The 21,327-nt window shown below is 43.4% G+C and overlaps 1 protein-coding gene across 1 annotated transcript in view; it reads left to right on the top strand.

Moving 5' to 3' along the window:
* The window catches only part of LOC142896356 (ribonuclease inhibitor-like), a 268,010-nt gene extending 246,936 nt beyond the window's left edge, over positions 1-21,074 (top strand). Inside the window, exon 4 of the mRNA XM_076037954.1 lies at positions 21,065-21,074. Within this exon, the coding sequence (XP_075894069.1) occupies positions 21,065-21,074 (10 nt within the window). The remainder of the gene's footprint in view (positions 1-21,064) is intronic.
* Positions 21,075-21,327: the final 253 nt, after the last annotated feature.

The raw sequence follows: 21,327 nt of genomic DNA, 5'->3' as shown, positions 1-21,327 counted from the left end.
TCAAGCCAGGTGAAAGCTATCCTGGATCAGTGCGCAATGCTCGCGGCTTCCTTCCATAGACCCCCGTTATGGAGCTGGGATTGACGGATTGGCCATCTTTGACCTCCTCAGAAGCCTCCATGAGGATTTGCGCCTGGGACGGGGATTCAGACTCTCTACCGTCCAGTGTCACAACAACAACCTCATGTTACTCTTTGATGTGTCTTCATGTTTCTATAATAATAATAATAACAATAAACTTTATTTATATAGCACTGCTCATACACAACATGTGCAACCCACAGTGCTTAACAAAACAAAACAAAACAAAACAAAGAAAGGTAATAATAATAATAATAAGAAGAACAACAATCATAATAATAACAATGAGAAAAAATAAAAAGCTCCACTGCCCCTCCCCCCACCCCATACGGACCCACCCCTCCCCACCAACGCACACAGACAAACGCCCACCCCCATATTCACACAGACATTAGATAACACGGCTTGGCACTGAAGAATCTGATGAGGAAAGGCCACTATGGGGAGCCGTCCACACAAGGGGGCACCATGGCCTGCAGCGCCCCTATGGGCAGACCAGGCGTAGCTCCCACCGTGAAGGGCCCCCCATGAGGAAACACTGGCACTAAAAGTATAAAAGGGAGAATAATCATAATGAGAAATAAACCAAATACATAAAAATAAAGTGTGAAACAGTGGCATAAAAATGGGTAACCATTATAAAAGTATAAAAATCAATTGAAGGTAATAAAAGGCATAAAAATAGTAAAACGGCATAAAATTAGTGGAGTAAGAGAGAGAAGAGTAAAAGAAGTCAGTTAAACGGCAGGTTAAAAAGGTACGTCTTGAGCCTCCCCTTAAAAATATCAACAGTCGCTGCGGCCCTGAGGCTCTCTGGCAGGCTGTTCCACCGAGTAGGGCCGTAATGGCTGAAAGCAGCCTCACCATGGGTTTTTTTTTGACTCGGGGAACAGTTAACAGGCCAGTGCCAGAAGACCTAGGATATGATGAAAGCAGGTCAGTTAGATAAGATGGGCCATGACCGTTGAGACATTTAAAAACTAATAAGAGAACCTTAAAATCAATCCTGAAGCGGACGGGGAGCCAATGCAGTGACTTTAAAAGCGGTGTAATGTGTTCCCTTCCTCTGGTCCTAATCAGCACACGTGCGACTGAGTTTTGTAGTATTTGTAGACTGTAAACACTCTTTTTGGGAAGACCAGAGAGCAGGGCATTGCAATAATCTAGTCTACAAGAAATAAAAGCATGCATTAGCACCTCCGTGTTGGCCTGAGAGAGGAACGGGCGGATTCTGGCTATTTTCTTTAGATGATAAAAACCTATCTTTGTAATATTTTTTTATATGTGGAACAAAGGTGAGCTCAGAATCAAAAACAACGCCCAGATTCTTTACAAATTGCGAGGGTTTAAAATCCCGACGTTTTGGTAAAAGTTCCTCTCTCCGGCCTTCAGGACCAATAACTAAAACCTCAATTTTGTCCTGGTTAAGCTGTAGGAAATTCTCTGCCATGAGAATGATTGATATCTAAAATACAGTTTAAAAGGGCATCAATTGGCGCTGTGTCATCAGGAGACACGGCAATGTACATTTGTGTATCATCAGCATAGCTGTAGAAGCTGATGCCGTGTTTCCTTACGACGTCCCCCAAGGGAAGCATGTACAGATTAAAAAGAACCGGACCTAAAATTGACCCTTGGGGGACCCCACATCTAATTTCATGCATTCTGGAGGAGCACGTATCCATACTTACAAAGAAACATCGATCTGTGAGATAAGAACGAAACCAGTTAAAAACAGTACCTGACAGGCCCACCAGGTTTCTGAGTCTATTTAATAAAATATGGTGATCTACTGTATCAAAAGCAGCGCTTTGATCCAGTAGCACCAAGACTGTCAGCTTCTGAGAGTCTGCGTTACACCTGAAATCATTGACGATCTTTAAAAGGGCTGTCTCAGGACTGTGGTTCTTTCTAAAACCAGATTGATAATTCTCTAAAATATTGTTTGTATTTAAAAAGTAATTTACTTGGTTAAAAAACAATTTTTCTAAAATCTTACTTAAAAACGGTAAGTTGGATACAGGTCGGTAGTTATTAAAAATGTTTGGATCCAAGTTGCTCCTCTTCAAAAGGGGCCTCACCACCGCCGTTCTAGAGGCAGCAGGGAAAACACCCGTCTGAAGAGAGCAATTGACAATATATAAAATCTGCTCCTCAAAGAACCCATAAAGTGACTTTAAGAGTGACGTGGGAATTGGGTCTAAAAGGCAGGCTGTGTTGTGGGCTTTACTTGGGAGAAAACTCGACCAAGTGTCCTTGCATCAACTAGAGCAAAACTCTCCAGTGTTTCCTCAGATAAAAGTGGTTGTCCAGATGTGTAGAAAAATTGATTTTGATTAATTAAAATACTGGACCTAATGACATCAATTTTACTTACAAAGTGGTCTGCAAAATCCTCACAGAGGGCATCTGTTGGTGTCTGTACGTCCTGATTAAAATTTGTATTGGTTAAAAGATTGAAGGTAGAGAAAAGAAATCAAGGGTTTTTGCTATTGTTTGTGATGAGGTTGGAGAAATGGGTTATTCTTGCCTGTTTGACAGTTTTATTGTAAGATTTGAGTAGATGACGAAATGTTTCATAATGGACAGTGTTACGAGAGTTAACCACTAGATGGCAGCCAAGTTCCATGCAATATGCAGAGACATCTAGTGCGAGTTGATGACGTTGGCTTCCGGGTGTTTTACCTGATGAGCACTGTTCTAACCATAGATATATACAGAAGGCGAGATGTCTTATCCGCGCTGCTGGCCAATGGAATCGAACGTCCGCACTGGCGGCCATCTTGCCACAGTCACCTCGCTCCGCCCCTCTCACTCATAACTATGTATTCTTATTGTGCATGTTCTTTTAAATAGCCCTAAATTGCTCTATTTTCAACCGAATTTCGAGCGGTTTGGTTTGTTACAAAGGTTATAAGCATAGTTATGATACTGCATACTTATTAATGATTTATAACCATCGGCTTTCATGTGAAAATAGCAAAAACACGCACACACCCATATTTAATAAAAACATATACGCTAAACGCTAAACTAAACAAACCAGCACTAAATCGTAACATTAATCAAACAGCTCCAACAATATCTTACAGATGAAATGTGATCCTACAAGCTTTTGTTTGTGGACAGCGACGATTGCTGCAACCATAAGCGGCACAGAAGTTTGGCATTTTTTCAGTCACCGATTTCCTGTAGAAACCATAATGCATGATGCTGTAGCAAAGCAATCCAATTGTAAATCATTTGCGAATTAAGTTAAATGATATGGAAAAAAAAGCTATTCTGTCTCTCCATAAGTCAAATTGCTTGTTTTATTTACACCTACCAATCCTAATCCCTTTTATCACAACAAGAAAAAAGACGGCCTGTAATCTCAGGTTGTCACCGTTCGACTCTGAATCAAACAGGTGGGGGATGAGATATCAGCAGCTCTAGTTCATTGATCACCGTGTCTCTGCTGCATAAACTGATGAGACTGCGTTCATGCAGCAGCAACGTTATAGGAAACGCACCTCAGCGAATAACTACAACCGACACCACAAATATTGTATGTGAACAAAATACTAGTTTGTCCTGAAATAGCTGTTGGCTATACTTAACTTAAGAAATGAAAATCTTAGTGGTCTCAGTCGTATTAACTTGTGCAGATAGGCTGCCATAGCACCATTGTGTTTTTTTTCTAATAGAAAGCTGCACTCTCAACATGTTCAACCATCCAGAATTATTGCTACGTTATGAACGTTTGTAAGAAAGCAAACCGTGTGCAAAGCCGTCATGTTTTCAGCGAGATCAGAGTGTTAATGTTTGTTCAGGTCACTCACGTTCCCTCACATTCACTACATCAGACCGTGACTGCCTGACTGTGGAAAGATGGCGGCCAGTGCGGACGTTGGATTCTGCGCCGTGAGACATCTAGCCTTCTGTATATATCTATGGTTATAACTAGCGGCCATACAATAAAAGTAGCGTATCTACAAAGATTGCATGACTGTATAAAAGAAAGAACGAAACATGGTGTCAGAAGCGGAAACTTAACGCCGCAGCTGAAGACAGAACAACAAGGCGCTATAAAGGCTGGACGTTTTTTCAATGGAGCTAAACTGCTAAGCTAATACCTGACGAACCATGGCTTTTTCGATTCCTGTACCAGACGCAATGGACATGAAGGGCGACGTATATAACAACTGGACATTCTTTAGAGCACAATGGGAAAACTATGAGATAACAACGGAACTGGACAAAAAAGAAGCAAAAGTAAGAGTAGCCACCCTGCTTACAGTAATGGGCAAAGAATGTCACATAATACAAAGACATCTTCACATGTCAGCGGAGGACAGAGACAATCCACAGAAGAATCTGGATGCACTACAAAAACACTTTGAACCTTCCAGAAATGTAATCTACGAGTGCTACGTATTTAACACTGCACAGCAGAGTCAACATGAGTCAACAGAGTAAAATGTTGCAAACCTGAGAAAGCTAGCAGACAAATGTGAATTTGGTCCCCTGCGAGATGAATTGATCCGTGACAGATTAGTGCTTGTGACTAAAAATGCAAGTACACAAGCACTCATGTTACGTGAATCAGAACTCACACTTGCCAAAGCAATAGACATGTTTAGAGTCAGCGAACTAGCACAAATTCAAAATAAGATAATAACTGGTGTGGAACAGGAGAATGTACACTTTGCACATGACAAACGCTCAGAGATGCACCCCTCATTTGCACCTCAGCATAATTACAAAGAGCATATGGGACATGCAAACAAAGATAAACGCCCAAATAATAACCTCTGTCGTTACTGTGGAGCAGTGCATGACAGAATGAAATGCCCTGCATTTGGCGTCATCTGCAAAGCCTGTGGAAAGAAAAACCACTTGCCACTGCAAGAGTGTGCAAACAAGCCCAGTGCAAGACACGGGTGAACTTTCTTGGAGAAGACAGAGTAGAGGAGGAAGAAGAAATGGAAGAGGTGTGGTTCCTATCAAACATAAACGCTATGGAACAGGGAAACGAGAAATGGCTTGTCAACCTCAAAGTAACACCGTACATGACTGAACCAGTATCATATGACCCTAGCCATACAATCATGTCAATTGGACACAGGAGCCACAACCAACGCCATAAGCTTCAGAGATCTCCAGCTCATCACACAAGATGGTAATCCAGACATACCAGCCAGCAAAGCCACCATTAAACTGTATGATGGGTCACAAGTGAAACTAGCTGGGTTGTGTCACCTCAAAGCTGACCATGATGGACAAACACACGACCTGAAGTTTCAAGTTATGCACACGTCACAAATGCCTCTGCTTTCTGCAAAAACATGCAAAAGACTCAACTTGCTATTTCATACACCACACAGATATGTCATCTACAGCGGTCTCACGCAGCACAACAGGGACAGATATGCATTTCACAACCACCACAGAGGACATCATCTCAAAATACAACAACGTGTTTGAAGGCCTTGGCTGTCTTCCTGGTGAACTACACCTCGAGGTGGACCCCGACATTAGGCCTGTGCATCAGGTGCCACGACGAATTCCCATTCCGCTCAAACACAAAGTCACTGAAGCCATACGATCCATGGAGAAGAATGGCATCATCAAAAGAGTCACAGAGCCAACACAATGGATCAGCAACATGGTTGTCATAGAAAAGCCAGGAAAGCTGCGCACCTGCATTGATCCCAGCGCACTCAATAAAGCTCTACGGCGGTCACACTACCAGATGCCAACAATAGAGGAGATACTCCCAGACATTGCAAAAGCAAAAGTATTCTCCGTGCTTGATGCCAAAGATGGCTACTGGCAAGTCAAACTTGAAGAAGAGAGCAGTTATCGGACCACCTTTTGGACCCCGCTTGGCAGATTCGGGTGGCTAAGGATGCCTTTCGGCATAAAACCAGCTGCAGAAGAATATCAACGCAGGCAACATGAGGTGTTGCAAGGCCTGACCGGTGTAAGTGTCATTGCAGACGACATTCTTCTCTACGGCTGTGGAGACACTTCAGAAGAGGCACTAACTGACCATGACAGAAACCTGACTGCCTTGCTGCAGAGGGCCAGGGAGGTCAATCTAAAGCTCAATAAAAAGAAGCTGAAACTAAAACTATCCAGTGTCCAATACATGGGACATCTTCTCACCACAGAGGGCCTTCGCCCTGACCCAGAGAAGGTGGCAGCGTTTCAACACATGCAAACACCCACTGATGTTAAATCGCTACAGAGATTCCTGGGGTTTGTAAATTATCTTGCCAAATTTCTTCCTCATCTCTCAGATGTGTGCGAGCCTCTCCAACGCCTGACAGATAAGGACGTGGAGTGGACATGGCTATCACAACATGAATCTGCCGTTGACACTGTGAAGCAATTAATCACATGCCACCCAGTACTCAAGTACTACAACCTGCAGGAAGAAGTCACACTACAGTGTGACGCCAGCGAGACAGGCCTAGGTGCAGCTCTTCTCCAGAATGGGCAATCTGTTGCATTCGCCTACTGAACAGAGATATGCGCAAAGGTGGTGTACAAGCAAGGGAAGGATCTTCATGTGGCAGATTTTCTGTCGAGGACTTAACAGCCAAACACACAGCATGCCCACATGCAAACACCTGCCACCATCTATGCCATGGGCCTCACCACCAAAGACCTACAACGAGTCGACCACCTCGCAGACACGAATATTTCAACAGCTACACTGGAGTCCATTAGAACTGCCACAATCAAAGATCCACTATGTTGTGCACTCCAGACTTACATATTGAAAGGGTGGCCCACAGCTACACAAGCAGTAGCTCCAGAACTACGACCTTTCTACTACTCTGACGACTGGGAACTAGATGAACTTTCAGACACAACTAGTGATGTTCTCTCTGACACGGGGCTTCGAACCACGCCCCACAACTCGGTAGGGTTTTTTTCTGAAGCGCTGCTCCGGAGCTTGCTTCAAATCACGTGACTGATGACGTTTGAACCACTTCACTGCTTCATTCAGACTGAATCAGCTGGCTGGTTTGGTTCAGTGGGTGAGGCTTTGAAAGACTGGCAGGTCTCAGTTGAGTTTAAAATGGATGAAACGGCGCAATGCGTTGCCTATCTGGTCGATACCTTTTGGATTGATTTGATCAGCTTTCGTATTGCTTTCGGTTTGCTTTCTTATTGCTCTGCAACGGAACCAACCAGGAAGAGATCTCAAGTCTGGGAGCATTTTGAAATCGTGCCGCCGAACAAGGTCATTTGTTACAAGCGTATTACTCAACTTATTCATACAATAACAAATAAAAGCCCTGAAAATGCTGAGTCAGCTGTGCGCCGGTTAAAATCTGAGTGTGCAGCATTGTTGCGGAATGTACCGCATGAAGAGGAGCCGCCATCTACTTCGAGAGCACAGCCAGAACCAGCTGCATCTTCCCAAGGTACAAAAATTATAGAATTTGGATCAATAGACTTTATTTGTATTTTTTCATGTACAGACTAAACTTTATCTAATGTTTCATTTTCAGCCATTGACCTGTGGAAGCTGTTGGACCGGGACGCTGAAGAAGCGAGGGCATCCAGCAATGCTACTGCTGATGCCATAGTGGAGATGCAGTGTTATCACAGGACCCTCTGGTGTACTGGATGACACACAAAGCTGTATACCCAAACCTATACAAGCTAGCAAATGAGTACCTGCCTGGCAACACCAGCATCCTCTGTGCCCTGCGAGAGGGTGTTTTCGAAAGCTGGGGAAATAGTTTCCGAAAAGAGAAACACCCAAGCACCTTAAGCCCATACACCCCATCTGTACATAAAATATATAGAAAAAAGAAAAAGGAAAAAATGTAGGGACAACAGTCAAACAGACAGCAGACTCGAGCACATAGTTGGTGACAGGAGGGAAGGGGCTTCAGAACTAGAAGGGGCTCCAGTGTTGACTGATGTGCCAAGTGTCCCCCAATCTGGACATTTAGGCCTCAAGCAGACCAGAACCAGATCCAACATAAAACCTCCTGAGAGGTACCGCAAAGACTTTGTTGTTTAAACTTTCTGAAGAAGGAATGTCATCTCTTGTTTATTTCTGTGCCACTTTGTTCATGTGGACTGTTCATTTTTTTCTAATGTTTAGGAGAGTGAACTAGTCATTTCTGTTTAACCTGTAGCCAGCTATTGTTGTTGCTGGCCACGTAACTCTCATCCGGTCACTATTGTCCAACTGCTTTCTTTCCATATGTTAAAGGAGATGTTACGAAAGTTAACCACTAGATGGCAGCCAAGTTCCATGCAATATGCAGAGACATCTGGTGCGAGTTGATGACGTTGGCTTCCGGGTGTTTTACCTGATGAGCACTGTTATAACTTGCGGCCATACAATAAAAGTAGCGTATCTACAAAGATTGCCTGACTGTATAAAAGAAAGAACGAAACAAGGACAGGAGTTGGGGAAAGAACACCTCACCCCATCAACAACCACAGAATCAACGAGGCATACGTCCCTGTCACTGTCCCGCCACAAGGGGCGAAACGTCAATGAATGGTAGTTCATGGTTGATGACCCTGCAGCTGACCCGTGGGCACCGAAAGAAGTGCGACAGGCAGCAATGCCAAGCAGGAAATGTCTCCTACCTGTACATTTACAGTAAGTGATAAAATAGCTATATTGCATTTATTTTTCAGTGTTTTAAGAGTCCTTTCATTAAAAAGCTAAATACCATGAAGACACATATTTTGTGGAAACACACCCACTTCCACATTCAGGTGGAGGTCCTCCACCCCCGCGAGATGTCCCGGTGTTGAAACTGTAGGAGGCGGCGACTCTCACTGGAAGTGTCGGGACTGTTCTTCGCTGTAGGGGAGCGCTCCTCGTGGAGCAACTCTACTTCCGGTGTAGGGAATGCGTTATGCAGCGTTTTTTCTTTTGCATGTGTTTTCTTGCTTTGCATCGCTCCTCTGATGAAGTGAATGTTTTTATGTCCTGCAGCGTGTTGTTTTTTTGTTTTGTTTTTTTTGCGTTTGCACCACGATCCTCTTTTTGTACCGTTGTAAACTTGTATTTGTGTTTGTGACTTTGCGTCGTTTCCGTGCTCAAATACGCGATTGTCCCGTATTTGGCAACTAAAAAAGCTGTCCCGTAATGAACTGAGACGGGACGCACTTGACTTTGTCTCCACTCCGCCGCTCCGGCAACCCCAGTGTCCACGCTGAGAACTCTGTCCTCCGCAGTTCTTGGCATTTCGGCTCGCAATCCCAGAGGTGGGCAATGGGCATTCATTGCTGAATGTTTAACCCCCCCTCCTTTGGTTGTGGTTTATTTGGTGTAGACAACTGAGTTTGTCTGTTTTTGTTGTTGGCGTCACCACTTTCTTTGGTTGCTTTTGTTTTCTTGGTAAAATTTTGGTGAAACTTTGGGTTTTCTATTGAGTAGTTTGATTTCCTTTTTAGTTCATTACTATTTTGTTCCCCAGTGATCGTTACCTTTTGTTTTGTGTGTGTGTGTGAAGACTAAAGAACATTTTTCTTTTGTTTGAACTGTTTAACGCTTGCCTGAGTGTCTCAATGTATTAGTGTATTCATTGTGTTCTCTTTTCTTTTGGACAGGAGTTGGCGTAGCGTGCGGCAAACTGCGTCGGTGGTTCCCCTTCACTTTGCTTTATTTTGCACAGCACGAGGGAAATTTTGCTTTGTAGTGATTCCCTTCGCTTTGTTTATTCCCTTTTTTCAGTTTTTCTTTGTTTTTTCTTTAGCCTTTCCGCTCGGCTACGTCCAGCCCTGCTCCCCTTATTTTCTTATGATGTTGAACAATCTTTTTGGTATAGTACTTATTTTTTTTGACACTCACTCAGGCAGCTAAACCTGGTCTTATTGTTTTTTTTAAAAAAAAATTTCCTTGGTGTGTTTAAAAAAGAGTCAACTATTTTAAATTGTGATTGAATAAAGCTGTTTCTTTGGAAGTCCGTCTCATCCTCTCAAATCTCAAAGCGTAACGAACCTGTGTAGCCCGAGGAATTTTTATTATAGTCTATTTCCTGGGGTGCAACTCCCCAGGTGGCGCTGTCAGGCAACATAATATATAACATATTATAGAATTATATAATCCCTATATATGAATTCACATGATCATGGGTGTTATGATCAATGCTCCCTCTAATTTTCCATGTGTCTGGGCATCCAGACAAGCTCCTTGAGCACACTGAGGACCACTGTGGGCAACATCAGATGTGCACGCTGTGGCCACACACCAGTATCACACCTGTTCAAAACCTTGGATCATAGCAAGTTACATGGCTTATTAAAAGAATCAAATTCCAGCAGCAATTTTCATGAGTTTACTTTGAATAGAAGTGATTTGGCCCACTTTAAATGAAAAAGAGCAAAATCTTGTTGTTGATGAGATGTGTAGTGTGTTATATGTGAGAGTCCTGCTTTAACCATAGGAAGAGTCCTGCTTTGGCCTGGCTGAGGGTCATGTTGCGTCAATGTGCAATGGCATGCGCGTGATAGATTGAAAAATAAGCCGAAGTGATAGCTCTTCTCTGAATAGACAAGTTAAGCCAGTGTGCTGCAGTTAGCCAGTGAAAATAGAGCGGAGTGGCACCTCTTCACTTTGTTACGCAATCTATGTCAGCGCGGTGCTGCAGCCTGGAAACTTTCTCTGCCTTTTGGACTCATACGGTGCAGCTGGAAGAAAAAAAAAACATCATTCCGAAGGCGTAGCGGTGCGCCGCCTAATAAAAGCTCTAAAATTATTAATTAATACGTTTCTGTTGAATTTTATTTTATGTGCTACATAGATTTCCTTGTGCGCTGAGAATGTGCAAGTAGTGCGCGATTGCGCAAGCAAGCAGCTTAGAGGGAACATCAACATCCAGCAGGTGGACAACAGTCACCAGGAGCACCAACAGGAAGTGGCGTACAGGCCCCGCCCACCCTGTGATTGACAGCTGGAGACACTGGGTAACAAACGTGAAGACAGAAGAAGAATCAAAGGTGAGAATTCAGCTCAGAGTCTCTCTGACGACTTCAGTCACACTTTCATCAACTCAGCTGAAGAACCTGAAGGAACATAAAGTCCAACATGTAGCGGCTGAGTGAAGGAGGTCTGGACTCTGTGGAGGAGCTCCATGGTTCCAGAGACGCTGTAGAAGGACAGAAGACCTGCTCTGTGGTCCAGGTACACTCCCACTCTGGAGGACCGAGGACCTGAGACACGAGTACTGATGTTGTTGTGACGAAACCAATATTCACCTGGGTAACAATATAAACTCCAGGATTTGTCATTTGCTGTGTCTCAATTCAGGTTCTGCACCCTTGAGACCGAGTGTCCTCCGTCTGAAAGAAGCATTCTTAGAGTTCCCAGCCTAGAAGGACGGACCAAACCCCGCCTCCCCGGTAACCACTCGGGGCGGTCTAGCCTTCGGCGTATTTCCTCGTTTCGTCACCGCCGTTCCCTCCTGCTGGCCAACCCCGGAAGTGACGTTTTTATAGTATCACGCTAACCATTGGTTCGCCATCTAACGATGCCGTTGAATGTTCAAATAAATAAAATCCTACGTTAAAAACTGGATACTTTATGTGAAACGTCAATATTTAGATTTATATGTCGTGCCTTAACCAGTACATGCCGCTAATTTCAGCTGACTTCCCAGGATCCCACGATGCTTTGCAGCAGCACGCAAAGCATCATGGGATACCCAAGTACGCGAAGGATAGTAGCGGTGTATCCTTGGAATCGGCTAAAACGAGTGCGTATTTACGAGTGCGCATTTTGAGCGTCCTAAACACCCTCGGGAATTGGGACAAGCCTTCGCGCAGTGCGATGACGCAACTTCCTTTCAAAATGCGCACTTCAAGGATGCAGAACCTGAATTGAGACACAGCAATTGAATCCAAATCTACTTTCCTCTGACCTTCCTGCTCTGCCGATGTTCCTGTAGGCCACTGCTACACCAACCCCCTAAAATAAACCACAGAAGTCACTCCCCCTTCTCCACTCAACCTCCCAGTAACATCGTCCAGTCACACCTTCTCTACTCAGGACCTGCTTCTTGTCAGTGAATCTGTCTGGATGATCACAATAAGACTGAACTTCCTCCATGAATGTCACTTTTCTGTTCTCCTCAGATAATAACAGACGTTTGTGCACTCTGCAGAACTTGCTGTATTTCATCTCTCAGCTTGGTCACAGCTGCTGCCACGTCCTCAAAGTATCTCAGAGGACGGATCTCCAGGCTGGAGGAGTCTGGAGACGGACTGAGTGCTGGCAGTGAGGAGAACCTGTGGAGAAACTGGCTGTGGTCCAGTGTGTGTGAGATCTTCTCCAGCTCAGCGTCTCTCCTCTTCAGCTCCATCATCTCCTGCTCCAGCTTCTTCTCAAGCTCTTTGACTCCACTCACTGCTGCCCCCTGTGTGGATCTGACCTGCTGCTGCACCTCAGAGCGTCTTTTCTCCAGCAGACGGGTCATCTGGGTGAGGATCTTCTCGCTGTCCTTCACTGCTTTATCAGCAGAGCCGTTGATGGACTCCACCCCCTTCAGGTCTTCCTCTGTGTGCTGGATCTTCTGCTGGATCTTCTGCCTGGTCTCCTCCAGCTCTCTCTGCCTCCCAGGCCTCTGTACTGCTGCTGACACTGTCTGATGACCTTTATGTTCATCCATACAGCATAAAGCACAGATGATCTTCTGATCAGTGCGGCAGAACATCTTCATCACCTCATCATGACGAGGGCAGATGTTCTCCTGGAGCTGCTGGCTGGGTTCCACCAGCTTGTGTCTCTGTAGGGGAGCAGCATCACGATGAGGCTGGAGGTGAGAGTCACAGTAGGAGGCCCGACAGACCAGACAGGACTTGAGGGCCTTCAGTTTCCTCCCAGTGCAGACATCACAGGCCACATCTCCAGCTCCAGCATAGCAGTGATCAGCAGGAGCATCTTGGAGTCCAGTCCCCCCACCCCGCAACGAAACTTGGCACGTTAACTTTGCCGACACGTTACCGTAGCGCGACAGCGATAGCGTGCTTCCCCCCCCGCCCCCCCCCCCACCACCCCCCGTCAACGTTAGCGCAATTTCCAACCAGCACTGCAGAGAGAAAGGCAATATCCAGGTGGAGTGAAAATACATCCCAGTGCCCACCATCACAGGCATATAGACATAGATAAGATAAATTTACATAAAATACCAGAATGTTTGTCAATTTTTCATTAAAACATATTTTATTTATTTAGTTAGATAAAAATGTTTCCTCCCAGCACAATATGTATTTGTTAATTTAACTCACATTCCTGCCATCATCTTAACACAATTCAGTGTCACTTTTAAGTTGGAAAAGCATAATAATTAAATTACTTAAATGGCACATTTCAAGTAAAACAGTTGCTATTTAGTCTATTTGTGGTGGTATGTGAGTTATACTTCCCATAAAAAGACTTCCTTTTACATCAAGAATATTTACATTTTTCATAGATGACAGACATATTCTGTCAAGTTCTAACCTGAAGACCACTCTGTCTGGTCCAAAAAGAATTATATTGAATTGAGAGCAGCTGTTCTTATTTTCTCTTTTTTGAGAGAGATTTGCTCAGATTTTCAGTTGACCTGTTGATTTGATTTCTCTGATTAAAATTAAAACAAAGTCTGATATTTGGCAGCTTGTTTAATTCTTATACATAGGTATAAAATACATTTTTTATAATAACATTCACAAGTTTTCGTTGTAAAAGTCATCATTTTCATATTGGTATCTGTATTGGTATCGGGATACTAGCCTTGGTATCACCTGGTATCGTATCGAAAGGAAAAATAGTGGTATCGCACATCCCTACTTCCACACACACACACACACACACTATACTGTAAATGGCTGCAGTTTCTTTTACAAAAGTGCTACAGACGTCATTCAAACATCCATGTGTTTGTCTCATCAAGACCTATATTTTACATTTGACAGCCACTTAAAAAAAAATGCAGGTCAAAAATATGCATCATTTGCATACACAGGCATATGATGATTAGACCTCTTCTCCCTCTTTGTCAACACACAAATGCCTGCAGTTTCCTTTAGAAAAGTGCTACAGACGTCATTCAAATACCTACGTGTTTGTCTCATCAAGGCCAATATTTTACATTTGACAGCATCCTCAAAAAAAAAAAAATGGAGGTGAGAAATCTGCATCATTTGCATTGACTTCTTTCAGCAGATGTCGCCGGGCGTCGGCAGAGGACGGGGGTCAATTGCGGGCGTCGACAGGGGTCAGGCGTCATCGGGGGTCATCGGGCATCGCGTCGGCCACGGCGGCTCAGTCCCGCAAACGCTGCTTGCAGCTTTAATTTATTGTTTTGATTTAATTTAATTTATTAGTGTTAATGGCTGCTGAAAAAAGGGGATGAATAGTTCAAATTCGAGTTGAAAGTAAAATATACAAATGTTGGAAGTACTAGTAATCATTACTATGTACAGTTATGCCCATCTGTTATCTTTGTTGGGCTTGAGTTTATGATTATTTTTTTTACCCTGTGCATCTTTTGTTTTGTTAGTAGTACTTGCCATGGCTCCAACACGAATAAACATGCTGCATCCCACTAGATGGCGCATTTGCCTTATTTACAAGCACCACTGTCATCGGAGCTGATTGCTGCCACTCTCAGCAGCATGCGTCTACTAAGGTCTACTAAGATTCCACAATCTATTACACCTCGCGAGCAAAACACTATAATACTAGGAAAAGAATCCTCTATATGTCAATAAATACAACAGATTGAGTATTCATAAAAAAAATGCTTACTTTAAATAAGAAAATCCAACAAACCAACAAGTGCAACACTAAAAAGCAAACCAACAATCAAAATAATGCTTAATTGCCTTAGCTTCGTCCCACACTTATCAGCTTAGCTACTAAGAATAACACACATTATTCACCTGGACAGAAGGAGGTTCTGAGGAATGTGTTGGTCCTGGAGCTTCCTGGTCAGGATGTTCGGGAGATCCCTCGGGCTCAATGTCTGCAGCGCCAACATATTTTAGAATTGCTCCTGCAGAGACAAAGCTCATTAGATCATCAAGCAAAACAGATCAGAAGCGCATTTTCCTATTTTATTATTACAGTGATGTTGCAGTAATATAGGAAAATTAAAAATGTATTTGTTTTTAAATTAAACATTATGATTGCAGTGTCCCTTTAAAGCTTTTACCCAATTACAAAACTGTCACTTTTAAGAGTTTTTGGCATTTCTTTACACACTGTACTAGTTAAAGTAATAAAACTAAGATAAATGACCCACTGCCACAATAGTCTAAAATAGTCAACACCATGCCAAATAAAGTATTTCCATAAAATATTTCTTTGAATTATAAAACAGTAGCACATTTCTAATTAAGGGCCTACAAAATACAAACTAAGCTTAGTAAATTCATCCTAAGTTAAGGCTAAAATAACATTAAGAGTCAAATATGTGAGAGACAACTTCCACTGAACAATAACAGGGGACTGACTACAACAACAACTACAACATGCTCTCCCTCCCTCCCTGTTAGAATGTGAATAAACGGGTGTGGAGTCAATCACTCATTCCCATGGCAGGATAGGCCAACTTGACAGGACATGGTCAACTTTCATAAAACAAACAAAAACGCTGATTCATGACGAACAAATATTAGCCAGCCAGCTAACATTTATCCGACGCTAGCTAGCTGGCTAGCAGGACAAATAAACAAACTTGGGGGGGGGGGGGGGGAAACAGCGTTTCACCTCCACCTCTCCAGCCCACATAAACAAATAACTTACCTTTCCCCTTTGCAAGTTTTTCTTGATCAGTTTTCTTTTCCTTCCGTTTTTCCGCACCGCTGGGATAACTCCTTTCTGATGCCATTATGGTGTCTGTTTGTTTTTAATCCTCTCGCTAACGGGAACGAATGGTAGCTGTCAATCATTCACATCATACCTGTCGGCGTCGCCGGCCCTCCACGTCACAACCTGCGTGACAGTGCGGCAAGCCCCCAGAGTCCAAGATGGCGTCCCATTCCTTTCAATGAAGTTGCTCACCCAGCGCATGGCTCCCAAAAACTTTTTGACTTCCGCATTGATGGGATAATAGAGCATGCGCAGTTGTGTCAGTGTGGAGACCGTCACGAACCGTACGAAATTCAACCTGGAAATGAATGTATTTTTTACGGAACAACTGACGATTGTTGTTTGGAAATTTTGATGATGATGATGATGATGAATATTATTATTATATTAATAAAATAGTATTATTATAATAATATACTATTATTTGTGTATTAAACAAGTGAGCAATGTGCCACTGAATAATAAATGATAATTCTTTGAAGCAACTCTCTTTGGAAAGCAGACAAAGTAATGAAATGATTGGTCTATTTATTTCATCAGAACTAAAAAATAAAAAATAAAAACTCAACGATCTTGAAAGTTCCTCCCTTTCTCTTGCACCTGTCGACCGGTCAACTTTTGGCTTCTCTACAGTGTTCGAGAAAATGCCGACCTGTGCTGCAATTAACTGTGTCACCCAATCAACAGGCAAAGGGTGCAAAGGACCCACGTTATTTCGGTTAGAATGATTAATGAAATGACTGTAAGGAACTTTTATGCCGCTGACGTTTTTACGTACTTACGTCCGTGTGTGTGTGGCTAACACAAATTTGCAAATATTTTGTCGTCCTCATGGAATTAAACAGCACACCATGTTAATTTATCAGTGAGTGCTCTCTCTTTTCATGCAATTCATCACGCTTAACATGTAATGCTGAATCATGAAAGCTATGGAGCAAAAAATAATAATTACATAAATGACGAGTGAAATAAAATGTGTCATTCATTCAATAAAGATTTCATTCATTCATCTTCTATACCCGCTTATTCCTATTCAGGGTCACGGGGGTCTGCTGGAGCCTATCCCAGCTGTCTTAGGGCGAAGGCAGGGTGACACCCTGGACAAGTCGCCAGTTCATCGCAGGGCCACATAGAGACAAACAACCATTCACACTCACATGCACACCTACGGACAATTTAGAATGTTCAATTGACCTCACGTGCATGTTTTTGGAGTGTGGGAGGAAGCCGGAGAACCCAGAGAGAACCCACGCAGACATAGGGAGAACATGCAAACTCCACACAGAAAGGTCCCAGGTCCGGGCAGTTGAAAATGCCATTTTATTTCATTTAACAAAGCATATCATTATTTCATCATGCATTTAATTGTTTTGTGGTCCTGTGTTTTAGTGCTTCATAATTGTATTCTGTTGTCAAATTTGCCCATCAAAGTCAGATTAGTAATCCTGTACATCAGTTTAAGGAAAACCAATTCTAGGTAATGGATTGCAGATCTTGTAGTGACCTGTTACAATGGAAAGAAATGTATACATAATAAGTACGTCTGTGTGCCCGATATTTTAGCTAACACTAAACTTTCTGCACAACTGTCTGCATTGTGTTCAAGCTTAAATGAGTTAAATATGTTTGCATACCCAATTTTAAGTAAAATTACACAAAAATTTTTTTGGAATGTTTTGCTTTTTACAGCTTTCCTTTTGGGGACAGAAAAAGGTTGCACAAATGGGTGGAAAATGTGAGAAGAAAAAACTGGACACCCAATGACAACTCCAGGCTGTGTGCTCTTCACTTTGAGGAGAAATCTTTCATTTTGCGCGGTGAGAGAAAGTGCCTAACTTCAACAGCTGTACCAACCATTTTTAGTTTCTTCAAATCAGGTAAGAGCATGGCTACCAAACAAAAGGTAAGTGAGTCACACACACACCCACACACACACACACGTGATTTTGATCAAATCTTTGACCATACATATTCTAAAAAATATAAGAGGTGTCAGAGATCTTTGAAGAAGACAGTTTTCTCGTGATTCAGGAACCATGTGACAGCCATACTGTGTCTGATGTACATGTAGAGTTCACAAATGATGTAGAGATCACCAATGATGAAGAGGTCACAAATGATGAAGAGGTCAGAGCAACAATGAAGGGATTTTACATTGACTGTTCAGTTAACATGTTCAATGTTAAAATATTCACATGAAAAAAACTTGAAAATCGTTACGGCAGACGTAAAAAAAAATTTGTAAGAAAGTGTTGAAAGTTATCTTGAAATCATTTATGAGGATACTCATTATAATATTGATGAAGTGTTATTTCATGTTTTGTTGGCTGTTTCAAGGGTTTATTTAGTTTGTTGTGACACAATCTAAGGTTCAATTTGTAAAGAAATAAAAGTTCTTGTGAAAAAAGATAGTGGTCAAAGTGATATTAGTGTTATTTGTGTTTGTGTTTTTTGTAGTCTTGTCTGGATTTGTCCTGTTCGTTTCTGGTCTGTGTTTGTGTTCCCACTCTTGGCCTGCATCTTGTCGTGGTGAGTGGGCTTTTAACTAAGACAGGACAATTATATATATTGTGTGAAGCCAGCAAAATAGTCATTATGAGAATTATAACTGAAGCACACTAAATAATACACCATCAGTCACATTTTCCTTTTCTGTTATTAATCTAATGTGTGTTATGTCAAGCCTCCACAGTGGCGTGCTGCAGTCAGGATGAGACAAACAAGGTGAATGGATGGACGGATTGATGAGCCCAGCGAGCCTCCACCATCCACAGACAAGCCAGTCCCATTTTCCACCCAGAAGGATGTCTCTTCCATCTATCTTTGCCTGCCAGGGAAATGCAACCAAACATAGTAATTACAGATGGCGTTGTCTCTGTTAAAGTGACACATGGAAAAATAATAATAATAATAATAATAATAATAATAATAATAATAAAAATAATAATATATATATGTTTTGTGATTCATGTTCATGACAATAACAATCAAACAGATTTTCTTCATTCTTCCAATGAGTTTCGCAAACAAACATGGAATTTTCCCTGGATCATACAAATACGTTTGTAGATTATATAAAGGCAATTATAAAACACATTTGTTGTGGTTTTATATTAAAGCAGATAGTCAAACGTAAATGTAGCATGGTAATGTTGCGAAGACACATTTATTTTTGTTTTTCTTTGTTTCTTTAGAAGCTTTTATTTTGGTTTTCTGTGGAAGCACAATAGACAACACACATGTTAACGTCCGCTACTACGGTTCGCTCCGCATAGGTCTCACGAGCCACTTGAGAGACTTCCTCTCGAGCGTTATCTACTTTTTACATTTCAAAACACAGATCCATACCCGACTTCGACTTGAACTTATTAATCATGTCGTTTCCCACATTCAATCTTACTCGTATACATTTAAATATTCACATTTCTACTGAATAAACATCCCATAACGTTAAACGAACACTAACGTAACCGAGCGTCAACCCCGCCTCCTGGTAACCTAGCAACGGGCTAGCCGTTGTTTCCTCTTTGCTAGGTAATCACTCAGAGACGATACATTCAAAACGTAAATTTAACTCACATACCCTCGATCTCAGACTTCAATTACGAAACAGCCACACATACATTTGCTCTTATTTTCAACCATTTCCCCTTCTCACCTGTGGAAGCACAACAGATAACACACACGTTAACGTCCGCTACGACGGTTCGCTCCACATAGGTCTCACGAGCCACTTGAGAGCCCTCTGTAGCGTTATTCCCCGGGGCGAACACGACCTCCACTGGTAGAAGTGGGTAACTGCACCCTGCTCACTGATCACTCTCACACACGCCACAAACCACAACAAAAGCAGGAACAGTGCTTTGCCACAATTATGCTACATAAACACGTCCTGGTCCCCTCTGGATCCTCTTTTCCGGTCCTCGCGATCACTCTCTTGGCTGCGGTGGGCATGGTTGTGCCCGCGGTGTCTTCCTTTGTCAGGGCATTCTCTGGCCCAGTGACCCATTCGGCCGCAGATGTGGCACGCCCCCTTTTCGCCTCTGTCTCCGCTAGTCGCCCTTCGTCGGTTGTCGTTGTTCCTGTAGGGCCGTCTCGCCGTGTCACTGAGGTGCTTCATCATGGTGAGGGAGGCACGCTTTATCTTCTTGTCCTCTGCATCGCTGGCCTCCTGCAGAAGCCTCTCAGCGTGCACTGCATGACGTCGGACCTCTGTCAGCCGGGCATCTTCAATCCCCACGCAGCAGCTTGTGTTAACTGCTTTGGCGATCTGGGGGAGCAGCCCTTGTCTGAAAGCAGTGATGAGGCTGGCCGTTTGGTTGACGGCAGTCCTGATGAACGTGGCGACGCTGCGGCGTCGGTGCTGGAGTGCGCAGGGTTGTACGGTGGTAGCGTTGGATGAGGGCAGGCGGGAGGAGGGAAGACAGGCATGTCCAGGAGAGGGTCCCTCGGGCCTGTAAGAGAAGGATACAGACGATTTGGTGCATTTGAATGCTCGTGTGTGAGTGGCTCCTTTTCTCCCTCCTCTGGGGAGTGTGTGTGAGTGTGTGCACCCTCTGCCGTTATCTCTGTCACCCCTGTGCTCCAGCGCCCAGCGCTGTTCACACGTTTCTTTACTTGTTTCCTGTCCCTGACCTCTGCTTCAGGTTTCCAGAATGAAAAACACCTTTCATGATCTTTGATGATTTGAATCTCCCACCTGTTTGGGTTTTTCTTTTTTGTAACCTTTCCCTCGGCTATATTCAGTTTATCCCGGAGGTTTCTCAATTCCTCCATACTCAGTGATCCCCCCTCTGGGAAACCATACTTTTCAACCCAAACATCCAACATATCAAGACAATCTGGACCGTATTTTTTCCGCATGTCGTCCACAATTTGTCCCCCCTGGGGAACTGCAGCAGCCACTTTGCGCTGGTTCTTCCCCATCCCTGTCTAGACTTATTACTTGTAGCTGCACAGGCGTCCCTGTGCCCCCTTTTTTTACTCAGGCGCAAAAAGGTAGAGAAAAAATTCACCCCTTCGGTACTTAGTCACCAAAGGTTTTGCCCGCTCAGCCCTCACCAACCTTCTTGGATATCTGGTGAGCGGGACAGGCCCGGCCAACGCACACTCTGTACTGGGACTGCAGTGATTCACAATCACCGCCTACCCACACAGAAACGACTAACGCATGCGTTCCGTCCTGTACTGGGACCGTTCGTGGACGACAAGAAAAAACACCTTGGTCACTGTTATGTCTGGAAAAAGAACAATTACTTCTCACCCGATCTCCGGATTAGCACTTTCTCTCCAGGTTCGTTGGATAGACGTGAAGCCGATCAGATCCACTCTTAGACGCCGATCCTCTCGTCTCTGAATGCTTGGTTCGAGGTAGAGGGGGAACGAGGAGTTTCCTCCGTTCCTGGTCCCGGGCCGTCGAC

The sequence above is a fragment of the Nelusetta ayraudi genome, unplaced genomic scaffold (assembly GCF_046127955.1).
Source record: "Nelusetta ayraudi isolate G7.1 ecotype Tasmania unplaced genomic scaffold, CSIRO-AGI_Nayr_v1 ptg000053l, whole genome shotgun sequence".
NCBI classification, from domain to species: Eukaryota; Metazoa; Chordata; class Actinopteri; order Tetraodontiformes; family Monacanthidae; genus Nelusetta; species Nelusetta ayraudi.
The sequence above is the reverse complement of the archived record's forward strand: the minus strand, read 5'-3'. Positions and strand labels throughout refer to the sequence as shown.